Raw genomic sequence first — 14,938 nt, 5'->3', positions numbered from 1 at the left:
GGAGACCAGTACCAGTTCAATTCACTTATCGGTCAGCGATGTGAATGAATTTAGATCCACTTCATCCAAACGAGTAAAAAACTCCCATCATTGGCTGTCAGGCACCAGGAGCAGGGTGCAAGGTGAGGTATATCCCCACAGGAATATGGATCCAGTCTGACGCTGACAGGGGCCAGATGGACAGAAGGGGGAGCCAACTGAAACCAAGAGGAGGGTGGAAGTAAAAAGAGGGGACTTGACCACGTGATCGCACTGATATTTAACTATATAAACATGTGGACCCATCTCTTTTCCTTCGGAATTACACTAATATTTGGACAACGTAAAGATGCTTTGATTTGCACACTGCCTGATTGCAACAAACTGTTGCCTCTGATGTTTTTCATGGTGCGTGTGGTCACAACTGTACGTTCAGATCTGTGCCTCGTCAGGTCTGCTGCACGCACACACACACACACACACACACACACACACACACACACACACACACACACACACACACACACACACACACACACACACACACACACACACACACAGAGGCCACTCCCCATCTGCACACATACATTGGCATGTAGACAGAGAAATGTTGAATACAAATGTCTTGTCTGATGTCTAATTATTGTTATTTTTGGTTCAGGCTCTGGAATTAGGTTCTATAGAAGGTTCGTGTCGTATTAAAACCGATGAATGTGGCACTACCTCTTACAGTAAATCTCGAAGAGATTATAAATCACCATCATTTCGATTTTCACTGAAAAATAAAATCCCATCAGAAGGTTTAGAGAAATATATCAAATGGTCTCTGTTTACGTTATATATATTCAGTGTGTATATATATATATATATATATATATATATATATATATATATATATATATATATATATATATATTATATACAGTATATATTTATGTATTGGCTGTTAAACAGTATACAGTAGATCATCCAAACAAAAGTGAGTGATGATGTTGGGAATTCTCCTCAGAAGTCGTAGAATATTCTTTTGATTAATTTCATGAACTCAATAAACTACGATACCACCTAGGAAAGTAGTGTTGAGTGAAACCTTTATTCCTGTATTTGGAAGCACTGTTATGAACAGAACCCTTGTTGTTGTGAGATGAGCAGTAAGGCAGCAGATGGATATGGAAATATATGAGGACATTTTTCAACTTCCTCCTCTTTTTCATTCGAGGTAGTCCTCTCTTTACAGTGTTTAAATAGTGCGAGGCCAGACCTCCAATTCACAAACAGCTCAACAAAATCGTCAAGAACTTCTGTTGGTCCATCAACGACTCTAATATAATGGAGGGCCATAACTTCACCTACCCATTCCCGGTTGGCACATTTGTGATTGCTCCTCTGACGGATTCTGTGGTGGTTCCTGCTGTGGTTCCTGCGGTGGTTCCTGTGGTGGTCCTGTCTCTCTGCTTCCTGCTCGGGGTCCCGGGGAACCTGGCTGTGGTGGTCTTCCTCCGACGGAACCCTCTACAGCTCTCGGGCCTGTGCCGCCTGTTGATGCTGAATTTGGCCGCATCTGACCTCCTCTGCCTGCTGTTCCTGCCGGCTTGGATCTACAGGTTTTTCTACAGCTTGAGCCTGGGGCTGGTCGCGTGCAAGTTGCTGGCATACCTGTCGTACTGCAGCATCTATGGAAGCATCCTGACCGTGACCTCTCTGAGCGTTGTACGCTACGTCCGGGTGGTGCAGCTCCAGAGAGGGGTCGGCCTGGGCCGGTGGGTTCAGAGTGGCTTGCTGGTTCTGCTGTGGATGGCGGCGGGCGTCCTCTCCGTCCCCGCCTTGGTCTTTTGGGGTCTGTTCAAGCACGAGGGCAGGATGGTGTGTGGACGAATCTCCCCCTCTCGTGAGCAGCATTTGGTGTTACCGGTGACAGAGTTCCTGCTGGGGTTCCTCATTCCGCTCTCTGTCATGACCTCTGCCTACGTCAGTCTCTACTGGAGGGTGAAGCAGAGCCCCTTCTTCAACAACAGCAACAACAACCCCAAAACGTCCAAACTGATGACCTGCATCGTGGGGATGTTCTTCGCCCTCTGGATGCCCTATCATGTGATCAATTTCCTGGATGTGGCAGCAATTCTGCTTGAGAAGGAGTCGCTGCTGCAATTTTCGAAGAATTCCTTGAGCATTATCATACCTTTGACCTTCTTGCACAGTTGTCTGGATCCGCTGGTTTATGTCTTTGCCACTCTGAAGTTTGGTGTCACCTGCTGCAAATTGTGTGATGTTTCTTCTGCAATGTAGTTGTATATAAGTTGTTCTCTGATTGGAGCAATATTTCTCCTGTCATCTAGGACAGTGATTCCCATAGGGGTGCCTCAGAAGATCACAGGAATGTCACAAGGCCTTTGGACGATTTGAGGCTTATGTTTCCAAATAGTCAAAAATCAACGAGTGGATGATTACAAATTGGCTATAAAACCCATGATTATTCTATATGTTGCATATATTACTCTAATATATGGTTTAAATGTGTTGGATTGATTTAATTAGCCTGAATTATAGATAGAATAGAATATGACGTGTCTATGCAAATAAACTGTGCAGCAGAATTACTTGTGTGTGTTTGTGCTTGTGGATGCATTTGTGTACATGTGTGTATGTACGGTATGTGCGTGCTGTGCCTCAGAGAGAGAGAGAGCGTATGAGGGAGGGGTTTCCACCAGTCACACTTCAAAGTTGATTATTAATGATGAGACGGAATTTCTGTTGGGATCCTTCCAGCTGGATGAACGACCCAGTCTATCTCTCTGCTTTGACTTACTCAAATGGTATCGTATGGGATAATGGCGTCTGCTCTGAACACATTATAAACAAATTTCACTTTTTCCGGAGTTTATTTTTTGGTATACTGTAATTATTGTAATAATGGATGAATGTATTAATGAAGTTAGTTTCACATCACTGAAAAGCCACACATGGATCGCAAGGCTTTGTCAGAGAGCACATGCTGATCTTTAGCAATTTCCTAGCAACTCACATCAACATAATAGGCAAAATAATAATAAAGCAAGAAAGCAATGCAATGAAAATATGAAAAAAATAAAATGGCAAGATTTGGAAAAATTTACATAATCCTAAGAGTTAACTGTGCCCAATATATAAAATCGAAATCTGCCAATATACACTACAATAAATATATTAAAATATAATTGATATATAATATAAAATGTTAAAATATTATATGTAACCCCGAAAGAGTAAACAAAAAGTTGACAATAAGCCTATACACCAAAACCAAAAATTGTCAGTAAACATACATACATCGCTGTATTACAATTCACATTATGGTGGTTGTGCAAATATTCTTATTTTTTATTTCAATATTATGTTGTTTGCTCTAATAAATTCAAAACTCTTACATGGAGTATCCCTTTCACACCTCATTATTCTTTATAAATAATCATTCTTCTTCATAAAATAATTAAAACAAGTATCAAAACATATCAAAGGGTCATATGCTGTTGTAGTATTATATATAACACAACTGACTGTAATATTATAACTATGTATTTATAGTGGAGTGTTATATTTATTGAGTTGTAATGTCTACCTTTCCTCTCTTTCTTCTGAAGCTTTTCTGTCTTTTCTTTTCTCACTGGTTCACCATTTGTATCTCAGCCTCCCCTCTCTCCCCCCTCACTCTCCCTCTCTCTCTTTCTCTCCCTTTCTCTCTCAATCTTTCTCTCTCTCGCTCTCCCCCCCTCTCTCTCCCTTTCTCTCTCAATCTCTCCCTCTCTCGCATCATCTCTCTCCCTCTCTCTCTCTCTCTCTCTCTCTCTCTCCCTTTCTCTCTAAATCTCTCTTTCTCGCTCTCCCTCTCTCTCTCTCTCGCTCGCTCCTTCTCTCTCTCCCTCCCGCTCTCTCTCTCTCTCCCTCTCTCTCCCTCCCGCTCTCTCTCTCCCTCCCGCTCTCTCGCTGTGCATGCTGGGAGTGGGTGCGTGAGTGAGTGCGGTTGGTTAGAGCGACTTACTTCGAAGAAGTGAATCTACTTTCATCCTTTCTTTGTGTATTTTGTTCTGTAGATTGTTGTTGTTTATTTATGTTTCAGTTTGTAGTTGGGTTCAATTATTTATTAATTTATTGTGAGTTTTTGTTTGTCGTATAGTTTTGAGTGGGGTTTGTTTGGTGGATGGCGTCTCAGCAGATGGCATCCCTCTCCCTCTGTCACGGGGTGAGGGTTGTGCCGGACCCCGCTGTCAGTATGGAGAAGGTTCTGCTGGCGCTGGGGGAGCAGATCGGACATTGTAATCTGTCCTTTGCCTCCAGGCTGAATAAAGTCGTGGTGGCATTTGTAAAGGACGAACGCTTCCCGTCTCCCTGCTGATCGAGAACGGCGTCTTTATTAATGACGCGTATCTCTTAGTGTCCCCGCCGGCCATGCCCTCCACCCGGGTCACGGTATCAGGAGTCCCCCCGTTTGTCCCCAATGATGTGCTGGAGCGAGGGCTGCAGCGCTTCGGGAGGATGGCAAGCAGCTTCCGCACCGTGGGCCTGGGATGAATGATAAACTTGGGGGTGTCATTTAAGATAAAACATGGGGATTGTTACTATATGGTCGATGCCAGTTCAGGGAATGTTAAATGTTTTCACTCTGAAGAGGTGGGACGCATCGCATCTCCGCACAAACAATGGGCTGATATGGGCGCAGAGCGGTGGAAGGTAGGTAAAGCACAAATCTGTGTCTTCTGCCAATGGCACTGTGCTCACTCCACCAGCAGGGTTAAGGAGGCCATAAAAACACTAGAGCAGGAGATCAGGAACATTGAGGGAAGCCTGGTGGGAAGCTGCAGGAGAAGAGGCAGGAGCTGAGCACTTTCCTCCAGGAGAGAGTAAAGGGTGCCATGGTTGGTGCTCGCTACCTCAGCATCAGGGATGTGGACGCCCCCAGCTTCTACTTCTTTAACCTGTGGGCCGGCTGACATCTGGGCGTGCTCCTGGAATAGATGGTCTGCCTCCAGAGTTCTACAAGTATTTTTGAAGCCTGATAGGAGAAGATCTCCACCAGGTGCTGCTGGAGTTTGTGCGGACTGGTGTACTACCAGTCTCCTCTTGGCGAGCAGCCCCCTCTCTCATACCCAAGAAAGGAGATTTAGCTTTGCTCAAAAACCGGAGACCCGTTGCACTGCTTTGCACAGACTACAAACTTCTACTATCTAAAGTCCTGGCCAATAGGCTGAAAGGAATTTAAGAGTTGTTGATTTTTGAAGACCAGTCTTATTGCATACCAGACATATCTATAAAGGACAATTTGTTTTTAATGAGAGATTTGTTTGACCTGTGTAATTTCAGTAACATCGATGTTGGTATTTTATCTCTTGATCAGGAGCTTTTGACTGTGTGGACCAGGGCTTTTTTATTTTCAACCTCAAAGGCATTTGGATTTGGCAAAGTTTTTCTTAAATATGTACAGCCCCTTTACAAAGGAGCATCCTGCATGATCAAGGTGGGTGGGGCTTGAGACGTCCACTCCCTGTACAGAGAGGATCAGACAGGGTAGTACCATCTCTGGACAACTCTATTCGCGGGTCATCTCTGCTTACGCAGATGATGTCAATATTTTCATTAACAACCAGTATGATGTCCAGAGGTTAGTAGTTTGCGTAGGGTTGTATCAGAAGGCCTCATTTGCTCAGGTAAACTGGGAAAAAAGAGAGGCCTTGCAGGTCGGAAAGTGGGAGGGGAAAACAACTCCCTGTTTACCAGGGGACCTGAGGTGGGAAAAGAGAGGAATGGAGGTTTTAGGGGTGCTTTTTAGGCTCGGAGCAGTATCAGATGCCGAACTGGGAGGGTGTGGTGGAGAAGGTGTGTGCCAGAATCTCCAGATGGAAATGGCTACTCCCAGTTGTCTTACGGTTGCTTGGTTGCCTCGACCTTATGGTACAGACTAACCGTTCTACATCCACCCAGACGCCTGCTAGAGGACATCCGTAAGGCCATTGCAAACTTGTTCTGGTCTGGTCAGCACTGGATCAGAGCTGCAGCCCTGTATCTACCAGTCCAGGATGGGGGACAAGGTTTTATTGACATTACATCCAGGGTCACGGCATTCAGCCTCCAGACGGCACAGAGGCTGCTGTACAGTTTTGAACTGAGTTGGCTAGACACAGTGAAGGTGCTGCTGAGGCGGGCGCGGCACCTTTCTTATGACAAGCAGCTGTTCCTGCTGCGAACCGAGGAGATAGACTTAACAGGGCTGATTCCCTTCTGTCAGTCGGTGCTTTAGTCATGTCAGGTTTTTAAGATCCACCGTGACATCACAATTACACCTGGGATGTGGCTGTTTGAGGAGCCTTTGTTTGGGAACCCTCTGCTGGACACTGGGCTCCTCTCCTCCTCCAGCCTGCACTCAGGCTTGCATAAGGCTGGGTGTGTCAAGTTGGGTCATCTGCTGAAAACATCCGTGCAGCAGCTCATCGAGACAACAGGCATCAGATCCTCCAGACTGCTGCACAGGTTAGTGGATGAAGTCTGTGCTGGCCTGCCAGTGCCCTATAGCGCTTTTATGGAGAACTGTACTCTGTCTGAGCAATGGGATGATGAGTGCGAGTATGTGTGTCCTTCACTAACGGTCTCTCCTGCTGTGCAGTAGGAGGAGGAGCAGGACAGCCTCCTGTCTTTTGCTACTCCCAAGCCGGGGGAGCTTGAGGCAGTGAGCAAGAACGCCGCCCACTACACCTGCATCAAAATTACACACCTACGCTCTCTGGCAGGGGTGCGAGTGTCGAGGTGGACCCAGTCCTTTGGCGTCGACAAACGGATGGGTGACCTCCAGTGGAGGATCGTACATGGGGCGGTACAAACAGGTATCTGGCACGCCTAGATCCCAGCACAGGTGTGGGATGCATCCTCTGCTCTGAGAGGGAAACGCTGCAGCACCTGTTTGTTCTGTGTCCTAGGCTGCAGGGGCTGTTAGGGCTACTGGAGCGGTGGGTTCAGGGTCTGGGGGCGTTCAGGGTCTTGAAAGTTTTTATCTTCGGCCCTGTTTACACTGTGTCAAACAAATCTGTCCATGTCCTGGTGAACACTGTTTCAGGGGTGGCAAAACTGGCCATTTGGAAAAGCAGGAAGAACGCTGTGAGGGGTCAGGGGTCAGTGGATCGGGCCCAGATGATGATTGGCCTACTCTCAGCCCGCCTCAGGGTGGAGTTTGACTTTTACAAACTGACTGGAAAATTGGACACTTTCAAATGTGTATGGGGCGTTGGGGAGGTGCTGTGCTCTGTCCAGGATGATTCCCTCATTATTTTCCTGTGATTTTCTTGTGGTTTGTCTCAAATTTTTTGTTTTTTGTTTCCTTTATAATCAAGCTTCTGCTGTTGTGATATGACCTACTGCAAATAAAGGAACCTTAAAAGTCTAAAGTCTCTCCCTCTCTCTCTCTCTCTCCCTCTTTCTCTTTCTCTCTCCCTCTCTCCCTCCCCATCTCTCTTTCTCTCTCTCTCCCTCCCTCTCTCTCTCCCCCATCTCTCTTTCGGTCTCTGTCTCTCTCTCTCTCTCTCTCTCTCTCTCTCTCTCTCTCTCTCTCTCTCTCACCCTAACCCTAACCCTAACCCTATCACACACAAACAGACAACACACATACACAAATTCCCGATTCATCTTCTTGCCGTCTGGCTGTTCCTGTCTGTCTGACTCTTTTTCTGCCTCTGTGTTCATTTATTTTTCTTCACAACGAGACAATGAACCAACTCACACAAATTCCCCTCAACAATCTTTTCCGCAGGTCTGCTCATCTCTGCGCACAGACTCCTCTCCTCCTCTCCCATCCTCTCATCACCTCTTCTCTCTCCGTCTATTTCTGTCACTGCCTTCATATGTTGGTCATTAGGACCCGGACCGTGGAGCTCCATTACGTGCCCCAGTTTGGTTCCAAACAAAACTTCTTCAGATGGGAACTCAGCGCTTCTCCATGTTTCACAGCATTCCAGAATGCTGCTGCATTCAGTGTTTTCAAAAGCTCTGAATCTCCCACTGAAAGCTGCTTACTTTTTATGGTAAAAGGTTGAACTTTGCTCATAGTACTGAAAGTGAATTCAACAAGCTCCAAATAAAATTATTTATGTAGTGGAGACCTTTTGGATCATCCATTTATTAATGTCTCTAAATTCAATTGTATTACTGTGAGACAGATAGAGAGATAGATGGATAGATAAGCAGAAACTCATGGGCTTTACCATTTCCTCGGGCTGTATGGACAGTGGCTCTGGGTGAACTCTCAGCCGCCCCCCTGTCTGTCTAGACACACACGCACACACACACACACACACACACACACACACACACACACACACACACACACACACACACACACACACACACACACAGACACACACACACACACACACACAAACAAACAAACACACAAATGCATGCTGTACACACCACAGTTTATAAATCTAGTGCAACAGGTCAGGATGGCTTGGGAGGAAAGAGGGCAAGGGCTAGTGTGCATGTGTCAGTGTTTCTGTGTGTATACAGGATGCGTATGTGTGTGTGTGTGTGTGTGTGTGTGTGTGTGTGTGTGTGTGTGTGTGTGTGTTTCTGTGGGTGAGTGCAGCCAGTGACTCAGTGTTTCCCCCCAGCTGTTCCTCGGGGTCCAGGCTGGATTGTATCCGTCCAGATCAGAGCAAATGAAAACAGACGGTTCCCATGCGGGGAGGGGGACTTCCCCCTGTGAGATGCAGCCTAAATTGCTGCCAAGATCCTTGCTTACAATTTTTCCTTATCTGCTACATGCTTTTATTTGTTTTTTTGGCAGAGATCAAATAAAACAATGTTTTTTTGTGTGTTTTTTAGTGTTCACTAAGGAGATAGTTTGTGTGCAAAGTTACATTTTGCTGATGCACTTTACACACTGTATTTGATTCATACAGTATATGCATAACATGCATAATATTTAATGCAATAGTTAATCCTGGGGTTTTTGTTATGTAAAAACAGCATTTCTATTTTTATTTTTTTTATTTATATTTAGATATGTTTCATTAATGCCTCTGCATTAGGGGTGATCGAGTTTTCAAAGCTTTTTTTTTTTAAGATTGAAGCGAGGGGCAGAAAGTTGTAAGTAACATCTCCTGTTCTGAACCCCCCTTCCCAGTTCCCTCCCCAGTCCCCAGACAAACTGGGTACCCTGGTCTTTTTACTGCTCCACTCCACCTTTTTTTGGCCTAATGGTAAAATGTTGCAGTGGTGACGGTCGTTCTCTGAAATCTTTTTTTGTTCTCTCTGCATTTAGATCTCGAAAATAGGATGATCACTATTGTTGAAATTTGTTTCCAGTGGATGGTTGGAGTTGTAAACAATCAGTGTCATCCAAATACTTAATGGTTGTTATTTTAGGGCAGAGTAACTGAATAACAGGCTGAGCTCCATATGCATCCGTTTCCAAGCAATTGAATGGGTTTGGATTGCATCCACTGTGCTCAGTTCTGTCTATGAAGACAGGTGTCCCTCAGGAGCCATTGGACTGCTTTTCGTGGTTGCAGAGGATCTGATGGATGAGTGAATGATTTAACAGATCACAGCAAAACCTGAGCCAGCTGATCATTACAGGACTGTAGTGAACGGTGGCTCATATAATTTGAACTAATAAACTTTTCCAGTACATTCTTAACATACTACATGACTGTTAACTGTAAACTGTGGTATTTTACATCATAATTTCAAGATTTCAGATTTGTCAAATGAACTCTTTTTTTTCTTTTACCCTGTACTGTCAGCATGCTGGACATACAACACAGTGTATTTGTATGCCATTGCATCTATGACAAAGTCAGTCTGCAAGTGGGGTTCAAGTTCTCAGCCTGCAATGCAACTCTTTATAAATTCTTAAATCGTCAAGAACTGCTGCAATAACTCTGTCCTGTAGATGACCTGTAGGATGACAAGAGCACAGTTTTTTGTTACACAGAAGCAACACCAATCCCCCTCTTTGGAGAACTATTTTACCATGTTTGGGTCTATAAACAACTAATCCCCACTCATACCTACTATGCACCACAACATGTACATGGAAACACAGAAACACAGAAACAAACAACAACACGTACATGGAAACACATAAACATAGAAACAAACAACATGTACACGGAAAAACAAACATCAGACGACAACATGTATCGAAAAAAACTTAATTTAAGGAAGTTTAAGACTTAATTTAAGAGTTAATTAAGTCCAGGAAAACTGGAACAGCAATTGGGCACTTGGCCTTTTCCTGTCACAGTGTTGGCAGTAAATGAGGGAGGAAAGGAGAGGGATGTAACCAGCAGGGTGTTGGGTTGTGGTCAAAGCAGGTGTTGGTGGTGTGTGTGTGCCTGTGTTGAGACCGCCTGTGTGTGTATGTGTGTGTGTGTGTGTGTGTGTGTGTGTGTGTGTGTGTGTGTGTGTGTGTATGTGTGTGTGTGTGTGTGTGTGTGTGTGTCTGTGTGTGTGTGTGTGTCTGTGTGTGTGTGTGTGTGTCTGTGTGTGTGTGTGTGTCTGTGTGTGTGTGTGTGTGTATATGTGTGTTTGTGTGAAGTGTCCACCGGTGAGTGTACAGGACTTTTCCCAATTGGTGCTGGTGAATTATGTCACGGCACCTTCAGGCCGCAGAAAAGGCCCCGAAGCCACCCCTGAGTCCTGCAGCCGTACAGACACCCCACGTCCGCAGGAAAGACCCAAGCACCCCGCCCGGCAGCCACAGAAGAAGCCATAGAAGCCGGAAGCCCACTGAGCAACACCCACGCTTGGCCCCGAGGAGCATAACCCAGTCCCAGGGAGCACAAGGAGACCCCGCACTTCTGAGGCGCACACATGCAACCCACCCCCATGAGCAGGCACAAGACGCAGCCTCAGGCGCAGGACCTGGGTCGTGGGCACCAGGCACGGACCGCAGGCCCAGAGCCAGGTCCCGCGCCGACAGACCGATGCCCAGACACCCTGCCTGAACCGCTCACCCCGCAGGCAAGCCGGTGGGACCCCCATGTCAACCCGCGCCCAGCGCAAGTGCGGGGCCCTCCCCACCACAGCCGTCCAGACGCCCCAACCGGCTGCGAGCCCAGAGCGCCCATCCACGTAGCACCCGGACTTTAGCGCCCCCCCACCAATGCCAGCAGGCTGCCAGATATATGGGACTCCACCACCCACGGCGAGAGAAAGGCCGACAGCCACCCCCCGCTTCACAACTCACACCCACAACAGCAAGTGGCCCCCGGCGGCGATCTCCACAGCCCCACCAAGCCACAGAATGTCAGAAACCACTAGGCGCCAGCCGCCAGGACTCGAGCCCACCTGGCAGGGGGACGACCCGGCCTCCCCCGGGCAACCACGCCCCCACACCAACCCACAAGCCCCCCACCCCTCCGGAAAACCCCAATGCTCAATATGTGCTGTTGGCAACTGCAGTTCAAATTACCATGTGTGGGGGTACGAGTCCTCCAAGCAAGTCGAACCCGAATCTCTCGCACCCCTCCGGCCTCGCAGATCCTGGTCTGGTGGATGTTGTTCGGAGTAAGATTTGTGTGCCAGTGTATGTGTCCTAGGTTAATATGAGTGAAATTAAAATTTCGGGACGAACGAGAACATCGCACCCCGCCTGTCCCGCAAATCCTAGGCATATTGTGTGGTCTATGTACTGAGTATGAGTTTTGGCACTGGGAGAAATAGGCAAAGTGCAACCAGATCAAAGCAGGGGCGCAGCAGCCCGGGAAGCCGCCAGGCAGACCCCGCCCCTGGACCCGAACACACCATAGCATGCACACCTCCCATACCCGGAGGCACCCAACCCACAGCGACCAGCCACGGGCATAGAGCAGCCCGCCATGCGCCTCCGCCATGCTGGGCAGATCCGCACCCACATCAGGCCCCTCGTCAGCCCCAGTCCTCCACACATGTGGACCACAGAACAGAGGGCGGCAGATGGCCCCCCCACCCCTCAGGAACCTGGGGTAACAGGACCAGACGAAACGCCCCCCCTCACCACGGAACGCAGAAGGACACGCAAGCCCCACCACCCCGCCGCGGAACACCGACCCTCCAAGACCTGAACCCACAACCGGCACCACCCGCCCCCAACCCGAGCCCCAAACCCACAACCACAGCCCAAACCAACACACGGACGCCAGCTGCAGGCACCCCCCAGGAGCACCCACCCCCCACCTCCCCCCATCCCCGAAGACAGGCCAGCTCAACACAGGGATAAGAGTGGGTGATGACCCGGCCCCCCTAACACCCCTGTTGGGCACCGGGACCCCCCTATGACCACAGGACTAACTGCCACAGGACTCCCCACAGCCGCCAGGCACCCAGCCAACCACAGAGCCTCGGTGAGACCAGAGGAACCCCCACATGCCCAAAACACTACGACATTGCCCCGCCTTTTGGATATTGTAAATTGTTTTTCCATTGAGATGTACTGTATACTACGTTTTAATAACTGTAACCATTGGGATGTGGTGAGGTTATCTCTGTTTTTACAATTGAGTAATATTATTGTCTTGGCAATTGGGTTGGTGGTGTTTAAGTTGCGGGTCATCTGAGGAGAGGTCACCGAGGAGAGATACAAATGTGGAAACTGGAATGCTGTGACCCAGAAGGGTTACTAGCTTCTTGGTGATGTTGGTCCAGAATGTTTGGATAGGTGGGCAGAGCCAGGTGGCATGAAAGTAGTTATCTCTGGTATTAAGGAAACAGTGAGAACAAACGTCTTTATCCACAAAACCCATTTTGAACATTTTGTGTTGGGTGATATGAGCTCTCTTATGATCTAATCTAAATAAATCTAAACTAATCTTATAATGGATTAGTTGCATTTTGGAATTGGTGTTGTTGCAACTAAACTTCCACAGGTTGATATTGATGGAAACAGCAAGGTCTTTTTCCCATTCCATGGTCGGTAAAGATAAAGTGGTATCTGTTTTTAATAAAAGTTTGTATATTCTGGAAAAGGAATTTTTTAAATGACCTATATGAGTAAGATCATCGGAGGTGGTTGTAGGATGTTGTTCGTCAATTTGATTTTAACTGTTAGAGACTGTTGTTGAAGGAATTGAAGGAAGCTGTGGCCACGGAAATGAGACCTTTGGTTTAAGGTTGGGAAAGATAGAAGTGAATTGTTTTCAAAAATGTGTTCCAGATGAGTGATTCCTTGTCTTTTCCAAGACCTGAAGATTATTGGTCTATTTTTCACCAGGAAATCTGGGTTGTGCCCGATTGGGTGAATTTGTTTGGAGATAGAGTGCGACCACTTAGTTTGAGGAATCTCCACCAGGCTGACAGAGTCATTGCGATGAATGGGCTTTTAAAGCAATTATGTTTCCTTATCGATTCAGTAAGGAATGGGAGATCTGATGATGATAACTCCTGACATTCAGATTGTTCAATGTCTCACCATCCATGGGCCAATTATTGCTCTGGTTGTAACCATTTAATTATAAATTGAAGATGGTTTGCTAGATAGTAGTAGATAGCTGCTAGGCCTCCACAGTCTTTGTTTTTCTGAAGTGTTGCTAGTTTAGTTCTCGGTTTCTTGTATTTCCAATAAAATTTGTTGACTATTGAGTCGAGAGTATTAAACCAATGTACTGTTGGTTGCACTGGGGTCATTGAAAATATATAGTTTATTTTTGGAAGTATATTCATTTTCACTGCTGCTATCCTACCAATTAGTGAGATGGGTAGGTTGTTCCATCGAGTGAGGTCTTCTTCAATGTATTTGAGCAATGTAGTAAAGTTAAGGGTAAACAAATCTGACATATTGGTGGAAATATCAATACCAAGGTATCTAATGTTGCCCGTTGTGATGGTTGAGGGAAGTTTCTGGGTTACAGCATTCCAGTCCTCCACACTGAGGGGTAAGACCGTGGCTATCGTCCAGTTTATTGAATAGTCTGAGATAGTTTTAATATCTCATAGTTTTATATATAATAATATAAGATTGTACACTCAGGTAGGGATAATATTGGGTTCCGTAAATAAACAAAATATCATCTGCATACAAACTTATTTTGCGAACAGAGTTTCCTGTTTGTATGCCAATGATATTATTGTTTTGACAGATGGCCGCCGCAAGGGTTTCAATAAAGATGGTGAATAGTATAGGGGAGAGTGGACATCTTTGTCAGTAACCACTGGTGATGACAGAAGCAGATGGTGAGTTGTACAGTATTCTGATCCATTGAATGAGTGACTCTCCAAAGCCAAATTTGTTGAGGGTGGAAAAGAGATATGTCCAGTTAACGCTGTCAAATGCTTTTTCGGCATCTAAAGAAGCAATAACAGTATTTAAGCTGTTCCTTTGAGATATGCTGATGAGACTGAATAAACAGTGCATATTGCTGGATGAGTGTCTGCCCTTGACAAAGCCTGTTTGGTCTGGGTGAATTATATATGGAATTACCTTTTTAATTCTGTTGGTTAGTGTTTTACTCAATATCTTTAAATCACAATTAATTAGGCTGTAGGTCTATAACTGGAGGTGAGGGTTGGGTCCTTATTGGGTTTGAGCAAAACCAAAACGAGAGCAGTATTCATGTGCGGAGGCATGGTGGAGGTTGGTGGTAAGTGGTTGATCGAACATGGTAGCCTGCTCTGTGGATAGTTTAGGGAGGTCGATATCATCGAGGAAAGAGTTAATGTTTGATATATTTGATTAATTATCTGAGTGATATAGCTTATAATAAAAGTATCTCAATATGTTATTGATGTCTATGTTATCCAACCCTGTGGATCTTTGATGGCTGTAATAAGTGTTTTTTCTGCATTGCGTTTCAATTGATTGGCAAGAAATTTACCTGATTTGTCATTGAATTCAAAATAATTCGCTCTTGTTTGTTGCCTGAGGAATTGTATCTTTTGATGGGTAATATTATCAAGTTGAGATGTAGTTGTCCGGATCTCATTTTAGATTTTCTCAGTAGGTGAGTGGCCTTGTTGGAAG

General features: G+C 46.0%; 2 protein-coding genes across 2 annotated transcripts in view; one reads left to right on the top strand and one right to left on the bottom strand.

Annotated features, from left to right (window-relative positions):
- LOC307227296 (inactive serine protease 35-like) overlaps positions 1-82 on the bottom strand; it is a 3,279-nt gene extending 3,197 nt beyond the window's left edge. Inside the window, exon 1 of the mRNA XM_079996577.1 lies at positions 1-82. This exon is cut by the window's left edge and continues 11 nt beyond it. The gene's annotated coding sequence lies outside the window, so the exon portion shown is untranslated.
- Positions 83-1,308: 1,226 nt separating this feature from the next.
- On the top strand, positions 1,309-2,265 carry LOC307227355 (CX3C chemokine receptor 1-like; the record flags this gene model as incomplete). The annotated part of the gene is made up of 1 exon (XM_079996635.1): positions 1,309-2,265. One exon carries the CDS (start codon positions 1,309-1,311, stop codon positions 2,263-2,265), a length of 957 nt encoding a protein of 318 aa, XP_079852761.1.
- Positions 2,266-14,938: the final 12,673 nt, after the last annotated feature.

The sequence above is a fragment of the Zeus faber genome (genome assembly GCF_960531495.2).
Source record: "Zeus faber genome assembly, chromosome: 2".
In the NCBI taxonomy this organism is placed as follows: Eukaryota; Metazoa; Chordata; class Actinopteri; order Zeiformes; family Zeidae; genus Zeus; species Zeus faber.
This window is presented reverse-complemented; position numbering and strand designations above follow the sequence as displayed.